The following is a 26,080-nucleotide window of genomic DNA, read 5'->3' on the forward strand; positions in this document are numbered from 1 at the left end:
GGCAGCCTAGCTTAGTATCTATGCATTTCAGGTGGGTGCTGTCACTGTGCCATCCTATAGATGTGCACTCAGGGCTCCTGGGATGTACCTGACAGCCCAGTCTCCCTCGACTGGCAGGGCCACACCTTGGCCTCTGAGCTCTGGCCTGGTTCAATTCCCACCACCACTGCTTGCTCTCTGAATGGAGAACTCATGGGCCCTAAATTACCAAGGAGCAAAATGACATTGCTGAAAACAAACCACTGGTTTCACAAATGTTTCTGGCTTTGGAGTATATACTCTGAAGTGAGCAGAAATGGAAATGAGGTTTGCGTAGAATGGTAGAGGCTGTTTTGAGGCAAGTTAGAAAAACTACAGTTGGTAGGTATGAAGATTGTTTGTCTGGGCTCTTTGGTGTGAACATCAGAGAAGTGGGAGCTCTCCAAGGCCAACTCTGGATGGGGCAACACTAGCCATGATCCTAGCAAAAAGATTCATTCCATGCCACCTGTTTGGGATGCCCCCACCTGCAGACATTGCTCTCTCTGGCTTGGCCAGAGAGGACCAACCAGGCTCTAGAACAGTTTTCAGAGTTGGGGTTTCATTTTTCTGCTCAGCCACAATTCTCCCCATTCATTTGTCCATCTCCTTTTCTGAAGCCTCTGCTCAGAATTCAGGGAACCTACTCCTCTGGCAAGGCCTAACACTATCTCCCAAAGGTTATCTTTAGATAACCATTTAAAATATGAGAAAGTATACTCTGGTTTCTCTTCAGATCGCATAAATCTTTCGCCTTTTACTAAAATATGAGAAAGTAACTCAGGGCCCCTTGAAAGCCTCTATTTCCATTCAGGCTGTGCTGGGTGGGAAATTAATCTCTAGGAGACCCTGATACAAGGTGATGGGATTCAGTGTTGACTCTCATACTCCAAGTAGTTTAGAAGCTGCAGAAGGAGATCTTATGCTCTTTAAAGATATACGACCACACACTCAGAGTAAAGAAACTTAGAGCAACTCCCCTGCACAGCTGTATGTGTGGAGATGGAATTCTGACTAAGGCTGGGCTGTCTTGCCTCGGTCAGGACTTCTCTGTAGCTGGGGAAAGCCACAGACAGGGCAGAGAGATGGGCTCATGGATTCAAGAACCACAAGATCAAATCTGCTTGCCAGGGGCTCAGAAGGGTCCTCCTGGTGCTCTTCGATAAAGAGGACACTTGTGGCTCTTAGCACTCTCACTGTTCTCTCTCTGCCAGTGGTTAGAACGTCTCAGTACAGAAGAGACATCACTAAATTGAGGCCATGCCAGTATTCACCCAAGCTCTGCCTGGCCGTGTGTGGGATACACACACTGGGGAAGCTGCCCACCAAGGCTTCCTGGCCAGGCCTCAGTCAGTTAGACTAGTGGTGAGTATCTGCCCTTAGCTGTGCCATTCCTAGTCTCTTTCCTGGGAACTCGATACTGAAAGTCAGGTACAGCAAGGTCATGTCTGCTCACTGATCCCACAGAAAGTCACACTACCTTGCCTGTAATTCACAAGTCCCCAAACTTCTGAATGCAAGCATCCTTCCACATCTGCAGCAATCATATTTGGCAACAAAGCCAGCCTGGACTGATAGGAGACTTTTGGTAGGACTAACGTCCCCTCACTGAGGCGGGTACTGGTGGACATATCCATGTCCTGACTGTGCAGTGCTTCCCTGGGTCCCACAGGGGATAGGAACATTTGGCTGATGCACTGTTATTACAGCTCTTAACACCTACAATGCTCTGAATTCCGCACCACATCTGGCCCCTAAAGATCTGAATAAGGAGTGTGGGCTGCCCTCTCAGCAGGCAATGTGGACATGCTGTGAGAAAACCAGCCTGCAGCGGGCACAGGATTACACGAAGGGCAAGAGAGAGCTGTGGAGGTCATGGCGAGAAGGTCCCAACATCTTCAGAGGCCAGGGCCCCATGTCTCTCTCTCCTACGAGACATGTGGCATCTTTGCAACAGCTTCTGTCTTTTTCATCCAGCAGCTCCAGCTGACTTGGCATCAGAGAGCCCTAACCACCATACCTCCGTCCCTGTGGAGGCTCAGACCCAGGGTTAGAGCAAAGGCTCTGCCATGCCAGGGAAAAGGAGCTGGGAACACACAGCCATATCCAGGCACAGCTTCCACCAGGCCCTCTGACACTTCAGTGGGCTGGTGGCCTATTGGCCTGGGCAGAGAGGACTGAACTCTTGAAGGTTTCCACTTCAAAGAGATTCTGTGGGGAAAGCACAAATGGGGTGAGTTGGCTACTGGCCATCTCATGGGCTCTGTCTAAAGGTTTTCCACTTAGAAATGTTTTCTAAGGAGAGTCTTTGTCTTCTGTTGGAGGTGGTATGGATCTGTGGTCCTGAATTGTCCCTTGGAAAATCTACCTCTGCAAGAATTCTTTTTAAACAAAAATGGGAGAGAAAGAAAAGAAAAAAATATAGCTTCCCCTTTCTTGAACTATGTGCCACTCACCAAAGAATTCTCCAGCGATAGCAATGCTATGAATAGGGCAGTCATAAGGGCTTCAGAGGAGCCTGACCACAAGAATCGCTCCTATCACAGCTGAGCTAGAATTGTGCCTTTTATAAAACGAATTTTGAGAGGAACACTTATAATCTGTATTCTCCTCCTGCCTTCTGAATTGACCATTTATTATTTTGTTTTTACCCTTGTAAAATGCTCCTTTTGAAAATGCTGGCTTTGATTTATATTTGAGAGAAAGGAAACCATGTAGGCAAGAAGCCATCACAATTCCACTCCAACGAGGATGTGTCGAGCTTCCTTTGCAAAACCCCAGACTTGGAGGTCTTGCATTCAAAGGCAAAACACTTACATTGCCTGTTATCTGTCCTTAATCAAATAGGGTTTGTACTTTTTAGATCAAAGGCAGCAGGAATCTAGTGATGACTGTTTCTTACTTGGGCAGAAAGACCCAAAGAGCAAGTGGGTGAACAGTCACATTCTGAACCCCATGAGCTCCTCAGATAGCCTCACTGCAAGGCTTCCTGGATGGAGGATCTGAGACTCAGCCACAGTGATGATAAGGCAACCAAGGCGTTCAGCCATCCAAAAGGGGTTAGGAGGAACATAGAGGTCTAATTTGGACTTGGAGAAATCTGTGGAAAAACAGACATTTAAGTGGGATTTGTGCATTGAATAAATGAGGCAGGAGTGTTAAAAACTGAAAAAATAACAACTTCATGCACATAGTTGCGTAGAAAGGGAAAAGGGGTGAGTCTGTCTTCAACCTGACCTTTCTTTGCTCCTACAAAGTTGGAGAGGACAGGAATGAGGCCTAAAAGGGTCTTTATCTGGCATATTGGGGATAGCTGAAGGTTTGGAAGTAAGGCTGCTTCTCATCAGAACTGGCCACCGTGCTGGAAAGATGGCAGCTCTCTCTGGGGCCATCCTGATCAGGGATCTGGATCTGTCTGACACAGCCAGAATCCTCCTGCCTCTTCCTGCGTCAGATTCTCCACCAGGCAGAGAGAGGCAAGGGACTGCTTGCATGCAGGTGTGCACATTCTTTCAGGCAGAGGGCAGGGCTCCTCTCTCTCACCTGCAGGGGAAGTCCAGTATGTCAAGGCTGTGTTTCCCTCGAATTCTGCTGCTAAACAAGTGCGTAGCTACATGCACAGCCCCTGAAGGTAGTATTCTTTTTTTAAAAAGGAGAATATCTGGGATCTCCTGGCACTGTGGCTCACACCTATAATCCTAGCACTCTGGGAGTCCAAGGTGGGAGGTTGAGCTTGAGCTCAAGAATTTAAGACCAGCCTAAGCAAGAGCAAGACCTTGTCTCTACTAAAAATAGAAAAACTAGCCAGGCAAGGTGGTGCATGCCACTAGTCTCACCTGCTCAGAAGGCTGAGGCAAGAGGATCTCTTGAGCTAAAGAGTTTGAGGTGCTGACGCGGCGCCCATAGCATAGTGGTTACGGCACTGGCCACATGCACTAAGGGTGGCAGGCTCGAACCCGGCCTGGACCAGCTAAACAACAACGACAACTGCAACAAAAAATAGCTGGGTGTTGTGGTGGGCACTGTAGTCCCAGCTACTTGGGAGGCTGAGGCAAGAGAATCGCTTAAACCCAAGTGTTTTAGGTTGCTGTGAACTATGACACCACAGCACTTTATCCAGGGTGACAGAGTGAAACTCTGTCTCAAAATAAATAAATACATAAAAATTAAATAAAAAAACAAGTCTGCAGCTGAGTGACATGGCATTACCTTGTAGATTACAACATCATGTGTCACTTTGCAAGTCAGCTCAATGAGGATGGCCCAGGCTGTTGGGCTAAAGCCGCAGATCTAAGGCCACTGTTGCAGCAATGCCTGGGCCTGCCCTAGCACAGTGACACACACTTGAACTAGTAACAACAGACTGCAAGATGTAGATTTCAAAAGTTCTTCCTGTTATAGGGAAGAAACCTAAGATACATGGCTTTGGAACATCATTCTTCTGCAAGACACTTTTGAAGCTGTCTGAAAGACAGGCCTTTTATTCTTAATTTAGGTACCTCATCTGCACCCAAGAGGTCACATTCTGTCTTGCTGAAGTATTGGAAGCTAGATGATAGCTGGCTATTTTCTGGGAGTCCCCTTAACGCCTACAGAACTGGAGTCAGCTCCCATACTGGCCTCTGGTCAGCTGCAGAAGTTCAGCTGTGTCCTGTAACCTCAGCCCTCTTGTCCTCTGCACAGCTTATTCTGCATATTCAATGAGATGGTGTGTGGAGAGCTAACTGGTCCCTGGAATGTGGTTATGTTGATTAATGGGACCATATTATCGTCATTAGAGCACGAAGTTCCTGAAAAGCAACAATTTTAGTGGAAACTGGCCCTGAACCAGGTCCTGGGGTGTCCTTCTCTACAATAAACGGACATTTCAAATCCCACACAGACATGACACATCACCTGGTATTTTATCAGCCACTGGAAATGCTTACAATGGCCCAGTGGGGGTGGGGCCTATTGATTGAGGAGAAAGTTCTTAGAAAGAAAATATGACCTGTGCTTATCATCATCTTTCCCAAATTGTAAACTATTCTCGAAATTTTCTCCAACACCCCAGTCAAGGAATAAGAGCCAATTCAAAATAAACTAAGGAAAGGAAGGAAAGCATTCATGTTGGAAAGTAAAATAGCAGACACACAGAAACACTGCCCCTCCCATGGGGCCTCACTCTCACCCAAGTTTGTCCTGGGTCCCTCAGGTCACAGCACACCCGCCTTGGTGCAAATGGGGGAGCAGTATGCATCTGGCCTGCTGCCTGCCTCAACAACTGCTGGGGGGAGAGCTCAGAGAGTTGGGTCATTCAAGTTCAATCCCACTGCTCAAGAAGTGGGGCCCAGTTGACTTGTGCAGAGGAAACTGGATGCCCTGTAGGGTGGATTTGGGGTGGGGAGGGTGTCGTGTGGGTTTCCCTAGGTGGTTTTTATGGTCTTGGGGGAGGAGAGAAGGAGGTCACCGTGCAAGGACATGCCGTATGCCTTTACCATCAACCACCACTGCTGTCAGCAGGCCCTTCTTCTTGCTGCTCAGTCGGTCATGCGCCTGGCACTGCTGGTCCCGGAAGCTGGGCAGACCCTTGGGACAGGGTGGGTTCTCACAGACTGCATGCTCCACACTGGCACCGAGACAGTGTGTGCCTCCCGGCCCAGGTCTGGAGGAAGAAGAAGGTCTGTGTTAACCAGATTGGGTTGCAGGAGAGCAGGTATGCTCCGTGTTTGTCTCTCTTGCCAGGAAGGGGAACATGTGGGGTAGGAGTTCCCAGGTAGCCTCCTCTGCTGTGAAAGACCATGTATTGGCAATCCCAGACCCAAATGTGTTGAGCTGACAACACATTCAAGATAGCCATCAGAAAGATACACCCAAGAATTATAAACCAAGGTTATCTGGAAACAGAGTGTGGTGGGTACCACTTCAGCAAGGGCCACAAATTGTGTCTTTCATCTGAATTTAAAATCTGCTCACAGGTAACACTGAAAACCCAAGGAACAGTTTTTTGGGGTAGGGTGTGTTTAAGGGACTGTTTTCTGAAAGGAAAACCTTTATATGGCTCCTAGGTATGCTCTGGAGGCCACTAGGTTTCAGGATGAGTAATAAACATATTATTTACTTTATAAGGAAAGAACAAGAATGAGTTCACGTGCTCATGGGTTTTAGGTAGAGACCAGTTAGACCCTGCTGTGCCTCCTTTACCTGCCTGTGTGCAACCACATGTGGTCAGTGCTGCCGTCCTGCATCCGAGACACTCTCTGCTTACCTTGGGCTTTCAAGCTGTTCTGGAGACCCAAGCCACGTCCATGAGCATGACAGCCTAGGTGGCTCAAGTGTGGCTCCACCTAGCTCTTCCACGAGGCCACAGATATCCTTGGAGGACCCTGACTTGTGAAACCTCAGTTCAGTTCATTTCCCTGATGCCAAGATCATCATGATGGAATGAGATTTCTTGTTTTTCTTCTTAACTCCCTATACTTTTTATTGAAATTCAGCATATGAGGGATAAAGGGGCACAAATCACAACTGCTATGCTCAAGGACTTTGCACACATTTTACATATCTGTTGGCAGAATGGCATTACTGATACACTAACCATGTCATTTTTAGTATTTCTTTTTCTCCCTTTGACATTTCTTGTGTTTGGGTGGTAAGGCTACCCTGCAATCATTGCTTTAGGGGACAGGTATAACAGCAGGAGATGGTAGAAGCCTTTATGCTTTTGTGTGATACAAGTCTATACCAAGAATTGACAATCTGTTTCTATAAAGGGCTTGAAAATGAAGATTTTTGGCTTTGTGAACCACACGTTTCCTACTGAACTCTCCCATTATAGCACCAAAGCAGCCAGAGACATATGTATAAAAATGGGTGTGGCTGTGTTGTAATAAAACTGTATTTAGGGTGGCGCCTGTGGCTCAGTGAGTAGGGCACCAGCCCCATATACTGAGGGTGGTGGGTTCAAACCTGGCCTCAGCCAAATTGTAACAAAAAAGTAGCCAGGCATTGTGCCGGGCGCCTGTAGTCCCAGGGACTCAGGGGGCTGAGGCAAGAGAATCGCCTAAGCCCAAGAGCTGGAGGTTGCTGTGAGCTGTGATGCTATAGCACTCTACCGAGGGTGACAAAATGAGACTCTGTCTCAAAACAACAACAACAAAAAACTATTTAAACCACCAGATGCCCATATTTGATCCATGGGCCACACTTTGCCAGTTCCTGGTCTGCACAAATGCCTTGAAGAAAACACTCTGCATAGAAAGAACAACTCCCTTCATACCTCTCTATTTCATATGCTCCAGGGAGCAATTCCCTCTCCAGGAGCACAGGAGGTCTAGCCAGATTATATGCACTGGTGACCCCATAGTGAGTCCCTGAGCTCTGGTCTCCAAAGAAGGCTCAAGTTAGGAAATGGCTAAACTTCTACAAGGCTTATAGGACCTGGGAGCAGAGGGACCATTTGTTCTATTTCCTGTCTAAAAGACCGGGGGAAGCTGACCTCAGAAACAATTGCATGGTGCATATATGTAGATGGAGCCTGAGAAAGCCTCCCAGAGAACCCTGGACGGGGCACCAGGTGGAAGGAGTAGAGATGGGCTGGCCCCCAAAAACCATGAGGGCCAGCAGGAGAGACAACACCATGGCAAGAGGGGACTCCCCAGAGAGGATGCATCAGATGCTGTGTAGCAAGATGTTACAAGCTGAACTGTGTCCCCCCTCGAAATTTGTATGTTGCAGCCCTAACCTCCGGTATCTCACAATATGACCTGATAAGGAAATAGGGCCATTGTGGTTACGATTAGTCAAGATGAGTCATACTAGAGTACATTGAGCCCTTAATTCAGTGTGAATGGCCCCTATAAAAAGTGGAATCTGGAAAAACACACACACCCACACACAGTGAACAGCTTGAGAAGATGAAAGCAGAGATTTAGATGAAGTTTCTACACTCTAAGGAATGCCAAAATTTGTCAGCAAACAAAGAGAAGTTAGTAGAGAGGGCTGGGACAGAGTCTTCTCACAGCCCTCAGAGGGAGCTGGCCCTATTGACATCTTGATCTTGGATTTCCAGCCTCTGGAACTGTGAGACAACAAATTTCTGTTGTTGAGGCCACTTAGCTTGTGGTGCTTTGTTATGGAAGTCACAGGAAACCAGGTACCAGATGGACAGATGCTGCCAGACAGATACATCCTCACAGAAGTGAGATGTAGGCTCAGGGAAAGTGGGGCACAGACATAGACATAGGAAGATAAAGTATAAACAAAGTGACAATATCAAAGTGAGAATCCCACATGAACTGGGAGTTTAAAAATATATATTAGGTTGGTTTCTAGAATTAAGGAAAGTACATGTCCTACATACTGTAGGGTGTGGACGTGACTTGCAGATGTTAGGTAACTGACTTCCTATGTAGTCATCAAGCTTCATTTTGCCTTCAGTTTCATCCCTTCTCACCAACTGATTTTTCCACTTCTACATCTGGCTGATTCACAGACACCAGCTGCCTGTACAACTGACAGTGGGTACCTGGACAGGAGACTAGACATGACAAAAGAGAACTGGATCCAGCAGAAAGTGGGCCTGGAGGTGGCAGTCCCTGGGATACCACATGTGCTTTGGAGAGCCTCCCTCCAGACCTCATGCTGCTGCTTCTCCTTGTCCAAACTTCTCCCATAGGCAAGTCTCCTTTGGGCCCCTTATCTAGCCTACTCCCCCTTTGTCTCCATCTCTCATCCCTACCCATCCTTGAGGCCATCTCCACTAGAAGCTTTTTTTTTTTTTCTACCTGGAACCTCTCTTCCTTTTGTTTCAGCCTCTCCTGTGCTGGTTTTTTTTTTTTTTTTTTTTTTACCATTAGCCTTGTGAAATGGAAGCCAGTCTTCCTCCTATTTCTCTGCAGCCTCCAGAAGGGAACTTTGCACAGGGTGCTCTTTGATCAGCAGTAGTTAGATTGAACTGAATGATATTATCAAAGTTTATCTTAAAATCACCACAAGAGAAATGAGGTCAGGGAAGATGGCTGTGGCATGGGAAGAACCAGGAATCCATCTCTTCACTTACACAAGAATTGTATTGGCAACAACGGTCCTAAGTAATGATTTTGAAACTCTAGAGTCTATTTGAAGGCTTTCAGATTCTAGGGGAAAAACTGGTAAACTACATTAATTTTGGTCTATTTCAGCCTTCAGTGTGGTGACAGCTATGGCCCATTCTTTGCTTCCCAGCCCCATGGTAGGAAGCCATGCCTGTGTTTCTGGTGCAGCTTGCAGGAGCCAGGGTGAGCAATAAGAACCCTGTCTTCCAAATATCTGAATCTGTGTTCTCATTGTTGATTGTTGCTTCTGATTGCTGAAGTCTAGACATAGAGATTGGCTGACATTATTGCAACCTCCACCAGGTGAAGTGGCTTTGGGGGTTCTTCAAAGAAAAGAATCCCTCCTATTTTTTCCCTTTCGGAGCCAGACACTTTAGAATTAAGTCATTTAAAAGAAAATGCATATCCAGGAGAATTTAGAAAGCTACCAGCATGGCCAGAAAAAGATTCAGCTTCAGGGCGGTGCCTGTGGCTCAGTCGGTAGGGCGCCGGCCCCATATACCAAGGGTGGCGGGTTCAAACCCGGCCCCAGCCAAACTGCAACCAAAAAATGGCCGGGCGTTGTGGCGGGCGCCTGTAGTCCCAGCTACTCGGGAGGCTGAGGCAAGAGAATTACTTAGGCCCAGGAGTTGGAGGTTGCTGTGAGCTGTGTGAGGCCACGGCACTTTACTGAGGGCCATAAAGTGAGACTCTGTCTCTACAAAAAAAAAAAAAAAAAAAAAAAAGATTCAGCTTCAAAAAAGACCTGAGGCTGGGCATAGTGGCTGATGACTTTGAGAAGCCAAGGTAGGAAGTTCAAGACTAGTCTGAGCAACATGGTGACACCTCATATCTATAAGAAATTAAAAAAAAAACAATTAGCTTAGTGTGGTAGCACACATCTGTAGTCCCAATTATTTTGGAGGCTGAGGCAGGAAGATGGCTTGCCGAGGAGTTTTAGGTTGCAATGAGCTATGATAACACCACTGAACACTAGGGCAGGCAACAGAGAGAGAGACTTTGTCTCAAAACAAAACAAAAAGCAATCAAACAAACAAAACCCCCAGGACCTGAGAAGACATTAAACTTTCATTTCAGGTTGATTCTTGGTCTAGAGATTCCCCTCAATCATAAAACAACACAAAGAAACCATTGGCAAGGCAAAAATAACTTTTTCTGTTTTTAGAGTTTCCACATTGTAAGATTCAATTGTCCAGTTTATTTTATTTTACTTTTTTTTATTAAATAATAACTGTATACATTGATATGATCATGGGGCATCATACACTCGCTTCACAGACCATTTGACACATTTTTATCACAATGGTTAACATAGCCTTTCTGGCGTTATCTCAGTTACTGTGCCAAAACATTTACATTCTACATTTACCAAGTTTCGCAAATACCCCTGTAAGATGCACCACAGGTGTGATCCCACCCATCCCCCTCCCTCTACCCACCCCCCCTCCCTTTCCCACTTCCCCCTATTGTTAGGTTGTAACTGGGTTATAGCTTTCATGTGAGAGCCCCAAATTAGTTTCATAGGAGGGCTGAGTACATTGGGTACTTTTTCTTCCATTCTTGAGATACTTTACTAAGAAGTAGATGTTCCAGCTCCATCCATGTAAACAAGAAAGAGGTAAAGTCTCCATCTTTCTTTAAGGCTGCATAGTATTCCATGGTGTACATATACCACAATTTATTAATCCATTCATGGATCGATGGGCACTTGGGCTTTTTCCATGACTTAGCAATTATGAATTGGGCTGCAATAAACATTCTGGTACAAATATAATATCTTTGTTATGACGTGATTTTTGGTATTCTGGGTATATGCCCAGCAGAGGGATTACAGGATTGAATGGCAGATCTATTTTTAGATCTCTGAGTGTTCTCCATATATCTTTCCAAAAGGAATGTATTAATTTGCATTCCCACCAGCAGTGCAGAAGTGTTCCCTTTTCTCCGCATCCACGCCAACATCTCTGGTCTTGAGATTTTGTGATATAGGCTAGTCTCAGTGGAGTTAGATGATATCTCAAAGTAGTTTTGATTTGCATTTCTCTGATGATTAAAGATGATGAGCATTTTTTCATATGTCTGAAGGCCGTGCGCCTGTCTTCTTCAGAGAAGTTTCTCTTCAAATCCCTTGCCCAGCCTGCGATGGGATCCCTTGTTTTTTTCTTGCTGATGCGTTTGAGTTCTCTGTGGATTCTGGTTACTAAACCTTTGTCAGAGATATACCCTGCAAATATCTTCTCCCATTCTGAGGGCTGTTTGCTTGCTTTACTTACAGTGTTCTTAGCTGTGCAGAAGCTTTTTAGTTTGATCAAGTCCCAGTAGTGTATTTTTGAAGCTGCTTCAATTGCCCGGGGGGTTCTCCTCATGAAATACTCACCCAGACCAATTTCTTCAAGGGTTTTCCCTGCATTCTCCTCTAGTATTTTTATAGTTTCATGTCTTAAGTTTAAATCTTTAATCCAATGAGAGTCTATCTTAGTTAATGGTGAAAGGTGTGGGTCCAATTTCAGTCTTCTGCAGGTTGCCAGCCAGTTCACCCAGCACCATTTGTTAAATAGGGAATCTTTTCCCCACTGAATGTTTTTAATTGGCTTGTCAAAAATCAAATAGCGGTAAGTAGCTGGATTCATCTCTTGGTTCTCTATTCTGTTCCAGATATCTACTTCTCTGTTTTTGTGCCAATACCATGCTGTTTTGATCACTATCGATTTGTAGTAAAGTCTGAGGTCTGGTAGTGTGATTCCTCCTGTTTTGTTTTTATTTCTGAGTAATGTCTTGGCTATTCGAGGTTTTTTCTGATTCCATATAAAATTAAGTATTGTTTTTTCAAGATCTTTAAAATATGACAGTGGAACTTTAATAGGGAGTGCGTTGAAATTATATATTGCTTTGGGTAGTATGGACATTTTGATAATGTTGATTCTTCCCAGCCATGAGCATGGTATGTTTTTCCATTTGTTAACATTTTCAGCTATTTCTTTTCTTAGAGTTTCATAGTTCTCTTTATAGAGATCTTTCACGTCTTTTGTTAGGTAAATTCCCAAATATTTCATCTTCTTTGGCACTACTGTGAATGGGATAGAGTCCTTAACTGCTTTTTCAACTTGACTGTTGTTGGTGTATATAAAGGCTACCGATTTATGGATGTTGATTTGTAACCTGAGACGCTGCTGTATTCCTTGATCACTTCTAGGAGTTTTGTAGTAGAGTCCCTAGTGTTTTCCAGATACACAATCATATCCTCTGCGAAGAGCGAAAGTTTGATCTCTTCTGACCCTATATGGATACCCTTGATTGCCTTTTCTTCCCTAATTGTGGTGGCTAAAACTTCCATTACAATGTTGAAAAGCAACGGAGACAATGGGCAGCCTTGTCTGGTTCCTGATCTGAGTGGAAATGATTCCAATTTAACTCCATTCAATATGATATTGGCTGTGGGTTTGCTGTAGATGGCCTCTATCAGTTTAAGGAAAGTCCCTTCTAGACCAATTTTCTTGAGTGTTCTGATTATGAAGGGATGCTGGATATTATCAAAAGCTTTTTCTGCATCAATTGAGAGAGTCGTATGGTCTTTGTTTTTTAATTTGTTTATGTGCTGAATTACATTTATAGATTTACGTATATTGAACCAGCCTTGAGACCCTGGGATAAAACCAACTTGGTCATGATGTATAATTTGTTTGATGTGTTGCTGGATTCTGTTTGTTAGGATCTTGTTGAATATTTTTGCATCTATATTCATTAGTGATATTGGTCTATAATTTTCTTTTCTTGTTGGGTCTTTTCCTGGTTTGGGGATCAGGGTGATGTTTGCTTCATAGAACGTGTTGGGTAGTCTTCCTTCTTTTTCTACATTTTGGAACAGGTTGAGTAATATAGGTACTAATTCCTCCTTAGAGGTTTGGTAGAATTCTGACATGAAACCATCTGGTCCCGGGCTTTTCTTTTTAGGGAGGTTTTGTATAGTTGATGCTATTTCTGAACTTGATATGGGTCTGTTCAACATTTCCACTTGATTCTGGTTAAGTCTTGGAAGGTGGCGTGCTTCCAAGTATCGGTCAATTTCCTTCAGATTTTCATATTTCTGAGAATAAAGTTTCTTGTAATATTCATTAAGGATTTTTTGGATTTCTGATGAGTCTGTTGTTATTTCGTCTTTGTTGTTTCTGATTGATGATATTAGAGATTTTACTCTTTTTTTTCTGATTAGGTTGGCCAGAGGTTTATCTATTTTATTGACTTTTTCAAAAAACCAGCTTTTTGATTTATTGATCTGTTGTATTATTCTTTTGTTTTCAATTTCATTTAATTCTGCTCTAATTTTGGTTATTTCTTTTCTTCTACTGGGTTTGGGGTTGGAATGTTCTTCCTTTTCCAGTTGCTTGAGATGTCCCATTAAGTTGTTAACTTCCTCTCTTTCCGTTCTCTTGAGGAAGGCTTGCAGTGCTATAAATTTCCCTCTTAGAACTGCCTTTGCGGTGTCCCAGAGGTTCTGATAGTTTGTGTCTTCATTGTCGTTTTGTTCCAAAAAATTGGCGATTTCTTTCTTAATCTCATCTCTGACCCAGCTATCATTCAGCATAAGGTTATTTAACTTCCATGTTTTTGTATGAGTATGCAGATTCCTGTTGTTACTCAATTCAAGTTTTATTCCATGATGGTCCGAGAAGATGCATGGAATAATTTCTATTCCTTTAAATTTACTGAGGTTAGACTTGTGACCTAAAATGTGGTCAATTTTGGAGTAAGTTCCGTGGGCTGATGAGAAGTATGTGTATTCAGTTTTGTTGGGATGAAATGTTCTATAGATGTCTGCTAAATCTAAATATTGGATGGTTAGGTTTAAATCTAAGATTTCTTTGCTCAGCTTCTTGCTGGAGGATCGATCAAACACTGCCAAAGGAGTGTTGAAACCTCCGACGATTATGGAGCTGGAGGAAATCAAGTTACTCATGTCTGTTAGAGTTTCTCTTATAAATTGAGGTGCATTCTAGTTGGGTGCATAGATATTAATAATTGAGACTCATCATGTTGAGTATTACCCTTAACAAATATGAAGTGACCATTCTTGTCCTTCCTTACTTTTGATGGTCTAAAGCCTACTGTATCTGCAAATAAAATTGCAACACCTGCTTTTTTCTGATTACCATTTGCCTGAAATATGGATGACCATCCTTTCACCCTGAATCTGTATTTGTCTTTTAAGTTAAGATGTGACTCTTGTATGCAACAAATATCTGACTTGAGTTTTTGTATCCAGTCAGCTAACCTATGCCTCTTTAGAGGACAGTTTAAGCCATTCACATTGATGGAGAGTATTGATAAGTCTGGTGGAATTTTGGGTATCGAGTTTTTCAAAGGTCCAGTGGACATTTTTAATCCTTTCGCCAGTGTGGAAGTTGGAGTTTGATCCGAAGTTTCCGAGTGAGTTTACTTTTGTCGTATAGGATTGGGTTGGTCATTGTGGAGGATAGGTCTAAGAATATCCTGAAGAGCTGGTTTACCTATGGCAAATTTTTTCAACATATGAATGTCATTGAAGTATTTAATTTCTCCATCATAGATGAAACTCAGTTTAGCTGGATACAAGATCCTGGGTTGAAAGTTATTTTGCTTTAGGAGATTAAAAGTTGATGACCACTCTCTTCTGGCTTGAAAAGTTTCAGCAGAGAAATCTGCAGTTATTCTAATATTCTTACCTTTATACGTAATAGTTTTCTTTCTCCAGGCTGCTTTGAGGATCTTCTCTTTCATGTTAACTTTAGTGAAGCTAATTATGATATGTCTGGGGGATGACTTATTGGGGTTGAATCGTGCTGGGGTTCTAAAGCTGTCTGCTATCTGAATTTCAGATTCTCTAGGCATGTCTGGAAAATTTTCTTTCATAATTTCATGCAGAAGGGCCTCTGTGCCCTTCGAGGCCACTTCATCATTCTCAGAAATCCCAATAATTCGTAAATTGCTTTTTTTCAAATTATCTGAGAGCTCTCTGAGTGAGTGATCCGTTTTTGCTCTCCATTTCTCTTCCTCTTTGAGAGATTGGCAGTGTTCGAAGACTTTATCTTCAGTGTCAGAAATCCTTTCTTCTGCTTGTTCCATTCTGTTGCTGAGGGATTCTACTGTATTTTTCATATCTTTGAGGGCTGTAAATTCTTGCTTCAGTGTCTAAGTCTTTGGTGGTTTTGTCTTTAAATTCGTTAAATTCTTGAGACAACTTTTGAATTTCTCCTCGAATTCCTAATTCCATTTTATTAATCTTGTCTGCAATCCAAATTCTGAATTCGATTTCTGACATCTCAGCCAGTTGTTTATGAATGGGATCTTCAATCACATCTGCCGTATCTTTTCTTGGGGGGGTTGATCTATTCTGGTTATTCATGTTACCAGAGTTTTTCCGCTGATTCCGCCCCATGGTTATTTTACTCCCTTTGATTTTTCCCCTGGGGCTTTATCCAGGGCCCGTACAGTGTTGTGGCCTGAGAAACTGGGGCCCTGTCTTGTGTGGTGGAGCTAAGTGGTTCTGTCTTGTTTTCAGCTGGTTTCTGTTCGATCCTATTGCAACTTCTACTCTGGCTTGAAGTCTCAGCTGTGTGGAAAAATCAGCAATTAAGTCACCCCGCCTGCCCCCCTCTGGCCCCAGTTGGAAAAGGAGAATCAAACCTTCCTACAACCGCACACCCAGGGCACCGCCTGAAAAGTCCTCAGTCTATTAGCCCAGTTCAAAAGGTCCAAATCAACTGTCTCAATCGGCACCTATCTTGGGTGGGAGAGTTCAAGAGGTCTCTGGGAACTGGATCACAGGGGCCTGGTGACTCCTCTGACACGGCTCATCCCAGTGCAGCGTGGAGTCAGGAGGAGCCACCCAGCAAACAGAGCAGTCTGGGAAGGTTGACGTCTCCTTCCCCACTTTGCCCCTCTGTCGGACCCAGTCACTGGTATCTCTGCAGATGGCTAACCCAGTTGCCTGCAGTGAACAGACACTCCAGGGGTTTGCACCTGCCTGAATCGCAAGGAAGTCTGCCAGGCCCCCGCAGACTGCCGCTATTTAGCAGGAGGAGATGGGGCTTGACATCTTTGAGTGCTTGATGCAGGTGATGGGAAGGAGGTGTTCACTCAGGCTTAGCCCCGTCCCTGATGGGTGCTGTTAACAGAACAGAACAGAACAGAACAGACAACTTTGCAGTGTTCTGTCTCTGTTCCTGCCGAAATCGCCTACAGAAGACAGGCTGTTCTAAGTTCAAACGTCTTTGCTGCTGGAGGTTTGTGTCCTCTTTGCTGCTGAAGGCTTGCGTCCGATCACCTCTCTGGGTCGGCCCCGCCCTGGAAGCTTCCCGGGTTTGTGAGCAGTGTCAGGAAATCCCCCGCTCACCGGTGGCCTCCTCTGGTTGCCCAGGGAGACAGGGGGTGTGGCCTCAGAATATCCAGAAGTGAGCTGTTCTGCCGTTAAAGAAAGAACGGCTGTTGCTCTGCCTCCAGGGAACTGCCGCTCTGGTGTGGGCATTTAGCTGACCCTTTTCTCCTCTGTCTCGCACCCCAGAGTCAGCACTGAGCAGCCACAGTTTATGCTGGGTCCACACCCCTCGAGAGATCCCCCAAGAATCCGAACTCTTGGGGGACAGGCCCCCAGACCCCGAGTGGGAGTGGGGGGGAAGCTAGAGTTTCATTCAGTTTTATGCCTGGCTGTACTGTTGCCCGCCCGGGGAGGGCTGCTGCACCGCACCGCAGGGAAGTGCCACCAAGGCTTGATTTCCCCACAGCAGAGTGCCCTCTCCTCGCTCACGTCTCAGAGTCAGCACTGACCTGACGCAGCTCGGGCACTGTGCACTCCCCTCGAGAAATCACCCAAGGATCCGAACTCCTGGGGGATAGGCCTCCAGACCCCGAGTGAGAGTAGGGGCGCTCAGCGGTGAAGCTAGAGTTTTATTCAGTTTTGTGTAGTAATGTTGCCTGGGGAGGGCTGCTGCACCGCACCGCAGGGAAGTGCTGCCGAGGCGTGACTCCCCCTCAGCCCGGTGCCCTCTCCTCTCTTGCGTGTCTCAAGAGTCTGCGCTGACCAGTCGCGGCTCGGGTTCTGTGCGCTCCCCTCGAGAAATCACCCAAGGATCCAAACTCCTGGGGGACAGGCCCCCAGACCCCGAGTGAGAGTTGGGGGGAAGCTAGAGTTTCATTCAGTTTTATGCCTGGCTGTATTGATGCACCGCACCACAGGGAAGTGCCGCTGAGGCGTGACTCCCCCTCAGCCCGGTGCCCTCTCCTCACTCGCGTGCCTCAGAGTCAATGCTGACCAGTCGCAACTCGGGGACTGTCCACTCCCCTTGAGAAATCACTGAAGAATCTGAGCTCCTGGGGGATAGGCCTCCAGACCTCAGTGGGCGGGAGGGGAGTGTTGGGGATTCAGGGTTGCCGGCAAAGGATTTTTAAAGTTTTATTCAGTTTTATGCCCGGCAGGAGAACGCCACGGCACCCCAGTAGGGGAGGTAGGTCCAGTTTTTAGAAGGTCTCTCCCGTGGAGTGTAGTGGGAGGGCCTTTAATTTCTGCCCGTTTGTTTAATTGTGGGGCTCTTGAGGCGGTCTCATGGGGGAGGGGGACTCCCGTCCGCTTGGTGGTGGATTTTGTACCTTTTGTTTGCATCCTTGTGATCACAGCTTGCCTCAGCGGTGTTGATGTGCGTTCTTCAACCTTCTCTCTTGGTGTGGCTCAAGTCCACCAGGATACTTACTAAATTCCTGTCCCTTAACTCTCCTTCTGGACGGGAGCCTCTGTTGAAAGCTGGCTTCAGTCCGCCATCTTGTCTCCCTCCCAATTGTCCAGTTTTGAATGGAAACATCACAAGACACACAAAGAAAGAGGCAAGTATGGCTTATTCAAAGGGACAAACCATATTGGCACAACCTGTCTCTGCTGAAACTCAGATGTTGGACTTACTAGACAAAGACTTTAAAAGAATTATCTTAAAGACAATTAAGAGCCAAAGTGAGACATAAACAAAGATAGGAAGATAATGTATAAACAATGTGAGAATATCAATAAAGAAATGGACATTATGAAAAGGATATAAATAGATTTTGGAGTTGAAAAGTACAATAACTGCTATAAAAAATCCACCAGCTGAGTTCAAAGCAGATCAACATACTTTGAATATAGGCCAATTGACATATTGAGTCTGAGAAATACGAAAGAAAAAAGAATGACAATAAGTAAACAGAGGGGATCTGTGGGACACCATCAAGTGGACTGATGTACACATTACGGAAGTTTCAAAAGGAGAAAAGAGACGAAAACAAGGAGTAGGAAATTACTTAAAGAAATAATGGCTTAAAACTCCCCAAATTTGAAAAAAGAAATAAATCTATAAATCTAAATAGCACCACAGACTCCAATGAGGACAAACACACAGAAACTTACACTGGGACACACTATAATGGAATTGATAAAAGACAAATACAAAGCACCAAAAGAGAAGTGACATATCACATACAAGAGACTTTCAATGAGAAAATCAGCTGATTTCTCATGAAACCTTGGAGATTAAAGAGTAGTGGGCTATGGGAGGCGCCTGTGGCTCAGTGAGTAGGGTGTGGGACCCATCTACCAAGGGTGGTGGGTTCAAACCCAGCCCCCGCCAAACTGCAACAAAAAAAATAGCCAGGCATTGTGGCAGGTGTCTGTGTTCCCAGCTACTCAGGAGGCTGAGGCAAGAGAATTGCCTAAGCCCAAGAGCTGGAGGTTGCTGTGAGCTGTGATGCCATTGCACTCTACCAAGGGTGACAAAGTGTGACTCTGTCTCTAAGAAAAAAAAAGAGTAGTGGGCTGATATATACAAAGTGTTCAAAGAGAAAATACCTGTCAACCAAGAATTCTATATCCATACAACTATCATTCAAAAAATGACAGGAAAATGAAGACATTCTCAGATAAACAAACTTTTCTCAAATTTTGTTTATCTGGGAAGGTCTACTGCTAGACTTGAACTACAAGAAATGCTAAAGGGAGTCCTTTAAGTTTGAATGAAACTTAAATGAAAGGATATTGTGAAAAGGCCATGCTGGCAACTGGACACATCTGAATATGGCCTGGACAATATGTGCTAGGAAGCAGTTGTTAATTTCTGTAGCTGTATTAGTGGCACTGTACTAAGAAAACATTATTTTCTAGGTGATGCCTATAGCTCAAATGGTTAAGGTGCCAGCCATATACACTGGAGCTGGCGGGTTCGAATCCAGCCCAGGCCTGCCAAACAACAATGACAACTACAACCAAAAAATAGCCAGGCATTGTGGCAGGTGCCTGTAGTCCCAGCTATTTGGGAGGCTGAGGCAAGAGAATCGCTTAAGCTTAAGTCCAAGAGTTTGAGGTTGCTGTGAGCTGTGATGCCACAGCACTCTACCCAGGGTGACAGCTTGAGACTCTGTCTAAATATATATATATATATATATATATTTTTTTATATATATTATTTTCTAAATGTATGTACTGAAGTAGTCAATGTCATATATTTGGAATTGCTTTAAAACACTTCAGCAACCACAAAATAAACCAAATACAGAAAAACAAATAAACAAACAAAAAACCCAAAAAAACTCCAAGACATAATGCTAAGCTTTGTTAATACAAAGCAGTAGAGAGAACTGGTGGAGGAAGAGACATTTCTCCCTGGTTTTGGTATGTGATTTCTCTCAGCAAGGTCCTGCTGTGGCCTATGATGCATGCTGTGTCCTTGTGGGCAGTATGTTCCTGCACCCCACAGGGTAGCTCTCAAGCATATTTTGGGCAGATTCTCATCCTAGACTGAGTTGCAATTTCTCCCCTTGGACATTTTCCCCAACACCCTGAGTTGACCTTCCAGAGAGTCCCACTAGCACAGACCCTCCACCAACCTCTCCCTCATTCAGTGGGCTCAAACCTCTCCAACAAGATCCAAGGAATTTCAGTTCTGGTTGTGTGTATGTGGGGGTCACCCCATCCAGATTTGTTCCTTCCTTGGGTGAAACACCTCAGACATAAAGACATTGGCTACTACCCATATCTGTTCTTCTTGTACTCTTTAGAGTTCTCTTTGCCTCTTAGTACCTAATTGCCCATTACTTCATTCACACATCATAGCTAATACATTTTTATATGAAGCTTTCCCTGAGCAAAAAAAAAAAAAAAAAAAGACTGAAAGAATTAATTTTTTTTTTTTCAATTTTTCCCTGAGCTACTACTTTGAACAACCTGGAAAGGAGAGTAACAATCAACAGCCACTTGATTCATACCCTAAGTAATCCTAGCATTAATATGTGGTAGGATCCTGCACATGGCCCATAACTCTTCATGACAGTTACTATGACACAGGTCATCTGTAATGACCACCACCTCACTGAGGACCTCTCGCATGTACAATTGAACCTTGAGCAATGTAGAGAGTTGTGCTGCCCCCTAGTATAGTCAAAAACCCATAGATAACTTTGATTCCGCCCAAACTTAACTATTAATAGGCCACTATTTACCAGAAGCCTTATTAATAACACAAATATGTTAACACATTTATGTTTTGCATGTTATTTGTATTAAATACTGTATTCTTAGTATAGAATACAGCATGGAATAGTAATCAAGAGAAAAGAAAATGTCATAATGATGAGAAAATACATTTACTACTCATCAAGTCAAAGTGGATCATCATTAAAGTCTTTATCCTTGTCATCGTCACACTGAGGAGGTAGAGGGAGAAGAGGGGTTGGTCTTCCTGTCTTAAGGGTGGCATAGACAGAAGAAAATCCACATATAATAAATGGACTCCATGATTCAAAGCCATGTTGTTCAAGAGTCAACTGTACGTTGGTCCTGACCTGAGACAACAGAAGATTGGCATAGAAAAGATAGAAGGAGAATCTTTTTGGGAGGAGAGTGTAGCTGGCCAAGGGGCCCAGGGATGGTTTCCCGACAAGTTCTACAGGAGGACTCGAAGTTCTACCAGGAATCCCGTGCTGGGCTGAGTGGGCAAAGGTTGAGGGGTCAAGGGGCTTCAGGAGAGGCAGCACTGGGGCCAGACAGCAAGCAGGAGAGATCAAATCTCCACTGAGCAGATGGAAAGACCACCCCCACAAACTCTGAGGGGCAGGGGGTTGGTGCTCTCATTTACCCTGGAAGTTCCTCTGAACTATGCAATGAGGATAAAAACAAAATATATCCGAGAAGACTTAAGCTTGACATGGCTAAAATGAAGAAGCTACTGTAATAGATTTCAAAGTGGATTGAAGTGATCCCTTTCTGAGAGCTACAGGGAGGCCCATGTCCCTCACTCAGTCATTCCCATGACAGTTGCCAAGCACAGGCCTCCTAGGCTCCACTGCTCAGGCTCCAAGGCCCTGGGAGGCCTCAGGGAGGAGACAGTAAGTTGAAATCTCATCCTGAAATGAGGACTGCTCACCTTGGGACACAGAAGAGAAGGCTTATAGTTTGCTGGCCTTTTATAACATTCCCTCATTAAGTCCAAGGACTTAGAAGGGAGTCCCAACTGTATCCTTTAGATGAGGAAACCAACCAAAGCTCTAGTAGGTCGGGAAACTGCTCAGATGATGAGTAAGAGGTGGAAATGGGGAATGTGATGCATAAGAGCTCCTAGGTGCAGCAGGAGCAGGGTGCCCTGCCTCAGGGCTGCCCAACAGCTACACGAAGTCTAAAAAGACAGCCTGGCTCCCTGGTACATCCCTAGGGGTGCGATGGGCTTATAAGTTACATTTTCATGGTGGCTCGCACCTGTAATCCTAGCACTCTTGGAGGCCGAGGTGGGTGGACTGCCTGAGCTAAATAGAAAAAAATACCTGAGTGTATGGTGGGCACCTGTAGTCTCAGGTACTTGGGAGGCTGAGGCAAGAGGATTGCTTGATCCCAGGAGTTTGAGGTTGCTGTGAGCTGTGATGCTACTCTACCAGCACTCTACCCAGGACAACAGAGTGAGACTCTGTCTCCAAAAAAAAAGAGCATCTTCAATATCAATTCACAATCTCTTGCTTTAGGACTTTCTAAACATGAATGAAGTAGAAGCTCTGATACAAAATCAAATGGCATGAACAGGTGCTTCACAAGAGAAGAATAACCTAATGACAAAGGACACAGATGCTTGGCCTCATACTGATGAAGGAAATGCAAACTAAACCTCAAGGAGATGCTGCTACATGCCCACCAGAACGGCCAAAACAGGAAAGGCTGGCTGACAGAACTAGGTGCTGGGGAGGATGCAGAGGGTGCGGAAACCCACTGTGGCTCATGGCAGTGAAGATGGCACGGCCAGCCTGCAAAGCTGGCGGCTGTCACACATTCAGGTGTGAGCTAGGAGCCAGTCCCTCCCCTCCCGCTGCACTGACACACACCTGCACATGCGCCCAGATACGGGCTCAAGCCTGATAAGCAATGCTGTGTAGGGACTGCACTTTTACTTTCATAAATATATTCAAAAGCAAGGAAAAAAGTAAGGTAGAGAGGCTTTGGTGAGAAACTGGAAGTGTAGAAAGAAAGAAATATTCTACCCCAAATCTTCCCCAGCCTCATGCAGGGCAAGGAGGGCCTTCTGCTGGGGTGGGGTCTGCAGTGCCTGGGGCAGACTCAGACACAGAGCAGAGAGCAGAGATGCTCACAGAGCATCCTTGCTGAGAGGAACAGGATCATGTGGCAGGAGACCTGCCCCTTTCCCTGGGAGCATTGAGGTAGATGCCACTGTATTTTGTGCTTTGCTCTAGTAAATGAAGATAGATCAGAAGGTAAAGTGGCAACAGCGGGTCAGACTAGTTGACCACGCAGACAGAGCTCTCAGTAGAAGGCCAGTGGTTCTGGCCCCTTCCCTGGCTGCACCAAGCTCTGCAAGGTCCAAGGAGCAAGCAAAGCAAGGCAAGGATTTCAGGAGCGGTGCTGGGCTGCTAATGCACCCTCATGGCAGCAGCAGATGTCCCAGTTTTAAGGCCTCCTCTGAAAAGTATCCAAGTAACACATGTAACTTATGCTTCAATGTAGAAGACTTGGGATTTTAAAAAACGATCCATATGAACGCCAAGTCGCTGGCACATTGAAAGTACACAGATGAGGGTGGCGCCTGTGGCTCAGTTGGTAAGGCGCCGGCCCCATATACCGAGGGTGGCGGGTTCAAACCCGGCCCCGGCCAAACTGCAACCAAAAAATAGCCGGGCGTTGTGGCGGGTGCCTGTAGTCCCAGCTACTCAGGAGGCTGAGGCAAGAGAATCGCTTAAGCCCAGGAGTTGGAGGTTGCTGTGAGCTGTGTGAGGCCATGGCACTCTACCGAGGGCAATAAAGTGAGACTCTGTCTCTACAAAAAAAAAAAAAAAAAAAAAAAAAAAAAGAAAGTACACAGATGGGGTTTCACTGTGGAAGTAAAAACCAATTACAGGCACATAACCTCACTCTACCCATCCTCCCAGTAAGTCTCAGTAGGCTAGCTGCTTTCTTCTCCCTTCCGGTGTTCAGGCGGCCATACTGCAGGTTGTTGCATGCCAGCTTTGTGGGGTGACCCTGCCACATCCCAGCTCTGCACTCCACCTGCCTGCCCATCCTGCACCTGCTGGGGCAGACCTGGCTTTCCATGCATGTGCACCTGAGCCTTTCTCCCAGGTCCCCCCCACCTCCAAGCCCTCGATGGGGTATCAGAATGTGAATTAGAGATACACCTTCTACCTGTAGTCTTTTGGCATAACTCCCACCCACTCAACATAAATTATGGCAGGAAAGGATGAGCAAAGGAAGCTGGTTGGAAAACACAGACGCCCCTGAAGCCTCAAGGTCAGCCGGCAAAAAATAAAAATTCTAATAGCTGTAAAGACCAGGACAAGAAAAAAAGTGTGGGGAGGGGTACTCTCCTGCCAATAGTTTTGGACAGTGAATAAACCAGCTGCAGAAGACAGGAATGGAGCCAGGAATATACAGAGAAGAGGGTGGGAGAGGGTCAGGGGCGCATTCCAAGCCCAGACGCAGAGAGTGAGATTTGGACATCCTTATGAAATCTCAAGGCAGAGGGCCTAGTGATTTAAGGAGAGAGACAAGGAGAGGACGCTGTTTTGGTCAGAGCCTGGCTCCAGGGCCTCAGTCAGCTGTGCTTTGTAACAATCACCACATCAAGCTGCTCTGCAGAAGCAGGTTGGAGACCACAGTCTGGACTTTATAAAATACTGCCCATGTCCTCAGTCCCTCTGGGAAGCACCTGAGACAGCTGATAAGTTCTCCCTGTTCACCTGGGCTGGATCCACCACAGTGAGAAACTTTGGTGTAGAAAACTACAAGGGAAAAAAAGAGCATGCTGTTTCTGTTCAGAACGGGAAACAGAGCTGCACCATCATTATGAAAGATCAGAAGGACTTCTATAGGGTGGGTATCGCAGAGCCAGATGAGGCTGGTTACACACTGAAGCTTGCGCTCAAGATGGCGCTGAGCATCCCTGGCTGAGAGGGCAACCACTCTCGGGCAGGTGGGCACAGGCAACGGACAGGCCTCATGTGGCTGTTCATAGCACCTGGGAGGCTGTCTTTGATACAGGGCAGGAGATCAGCCTGGGGACCTGCCTTTTTGGCCTAATAATTTATAATAACCTTTGTGTTTCAGGGGGGAAATGACATCAGGGATGTGTTCTGGGACACTGGAATGGCAGAGGGTGCTTTTCTTGGACTAGTGCGTACCCCAGCAGTAAGGCATTCAGCACCATTGATGGAGTGGCTTCTCTGCTGAAGGCACAGAGGGGAGATGGCATCTAATAGGTGGGGCCTGTTCCAGCCCTTCTGGAGCTCCAGGGCCAGTGGGGAGGGCAGAGTACAAAAAACAAGCAAATACATAACAGCAACAACCATTAGGATACCTACTGCGTTAGGGAGAGGTGCTGAGGGACAGTACCAGGGCACCCCACCTTATGCAGGATGTCAGGGACAAAGATCTCTCAAGGAGAAGACATTTACAGTGAGACCCAAACAGGGACCAGGGTGCTGACAAAGGTCCTGAAGTTGTTGTCCATATGACATATGGAAGCTTTGAGGCTGGCATGGGTTGAGCTAATGGTTGAGCTAATGCCAAAAAGATCTTGGCAGATGTAATTAAGTTAAGGATACTGAGATGAGATCATCCTGGATCAGGTGGGCTCTATATTCAATAACAAGTCTCCTTCAAAGAGAAGAAAAGCTGAGAAAGCAAACAGCGATGAGACCTGAGTGAAGATGACAGCAGAAAATACAATGTTGCGTTTGCAAGTCCAGAAGGCCAAAGACAACCAGCAGGCACCAGAAGCCAAGGGGTGCAGCAGGTGGACCTCTTTTCAGAGTTTCAGGAAGGAACCAACCAGCTAATTTTGAACTTCTGGTTTCCAGAATTGGGTTCCAAATCTGGCCCACCACCATCCCGCCACACGACCTTGGGCAAGTTACCTAACTTCTCTATGATTCAATTTTTTCCCTGCACAATGGAGATTAAAATAACTCTTCCTATGGGCCGCTCATCTAGTGATTTGCTACATAAATGCTGTAGGGACCCCCTTTCGTGGTGAGGGTCCCCTGTGCTCACCACTCTCATCATGACCAACACGGAGGGATGCCTCACGGAGGGAGGACACAGGAGCGGGCCTCACGGACTCAGGGAGTCTGGCCTTGAGCAGTGCGAGGATGTAGTACCAGTTACTGAGAGGGAAGAAGTGGGTTGGGATGGGTGGTCATGACTTAGAAGGGCTGGATTAGAAGTGTTGAGGAGAAAACTGAAGAAGTCGGTGGGACTGCATCCCTTGAGGGTGGTGTTCACCTGTCCCTGCAGGGCCACACCTAGCAGAGTTCAGAGTCTGGGCCTTGGCAAGGTTCACCAAAGGCATCGCTGAGCAGGAGCAGGGGGCTGGGAGGAGTGAGACACTGTCCTCCTGCTCTGGTGCTCCCATCATCATCCTGCCCCAAGGGCACCACCGGGCAGCAGACTAGACCTGAAGGTGCATCAATGCCTGTGACAATCTGATGTATTGAGACCTGCAAAG

At 45.7% G+C, this 26,080-nt stretch overlaps 1 protein-coding gene across 2 annotated transcripts in view; it reads right to left on the reverse strand.

The window, feature by feature from the left end:
• The window catches only part of ADAMTS17 (ADAM metallopeptidase with thrombospondin type 1 motif 17), a 327,885-nt gene that overhangs the window by 112,596 nt on the left and 189,209 nt on the right, over window positions 1-26,080 (reverse strand). For both annotated transcript variants that reach the window (XM_053581837.1, XM_053581836.1), the window contains exon 13: window positions 5,496-5,662. In XM_053581837.1, coding sequence (XP_053437812.1) covers window positions 5,496-5,662 — 167 coding nt within the window. The remainder of the gene's footprint in view (window positions 1-5,495; window positions 5,663-26,080) is intronic.

Source organism: Nycticebus coucang, chromosome 2, assembly GCF_027406575.1.
Source record: "Nycticebus coucang isolate mNycCou1 chromosome 2, mNycCou1.pri, whole genome shotgun sequence".
Classification (NCBI taxonomy): domain Eukaryota; kingdom Metazoa; phylum Chordata; class Mammalia; order Primates; family Lorisidae; genus Nycticebus; species Nycticebus coucang.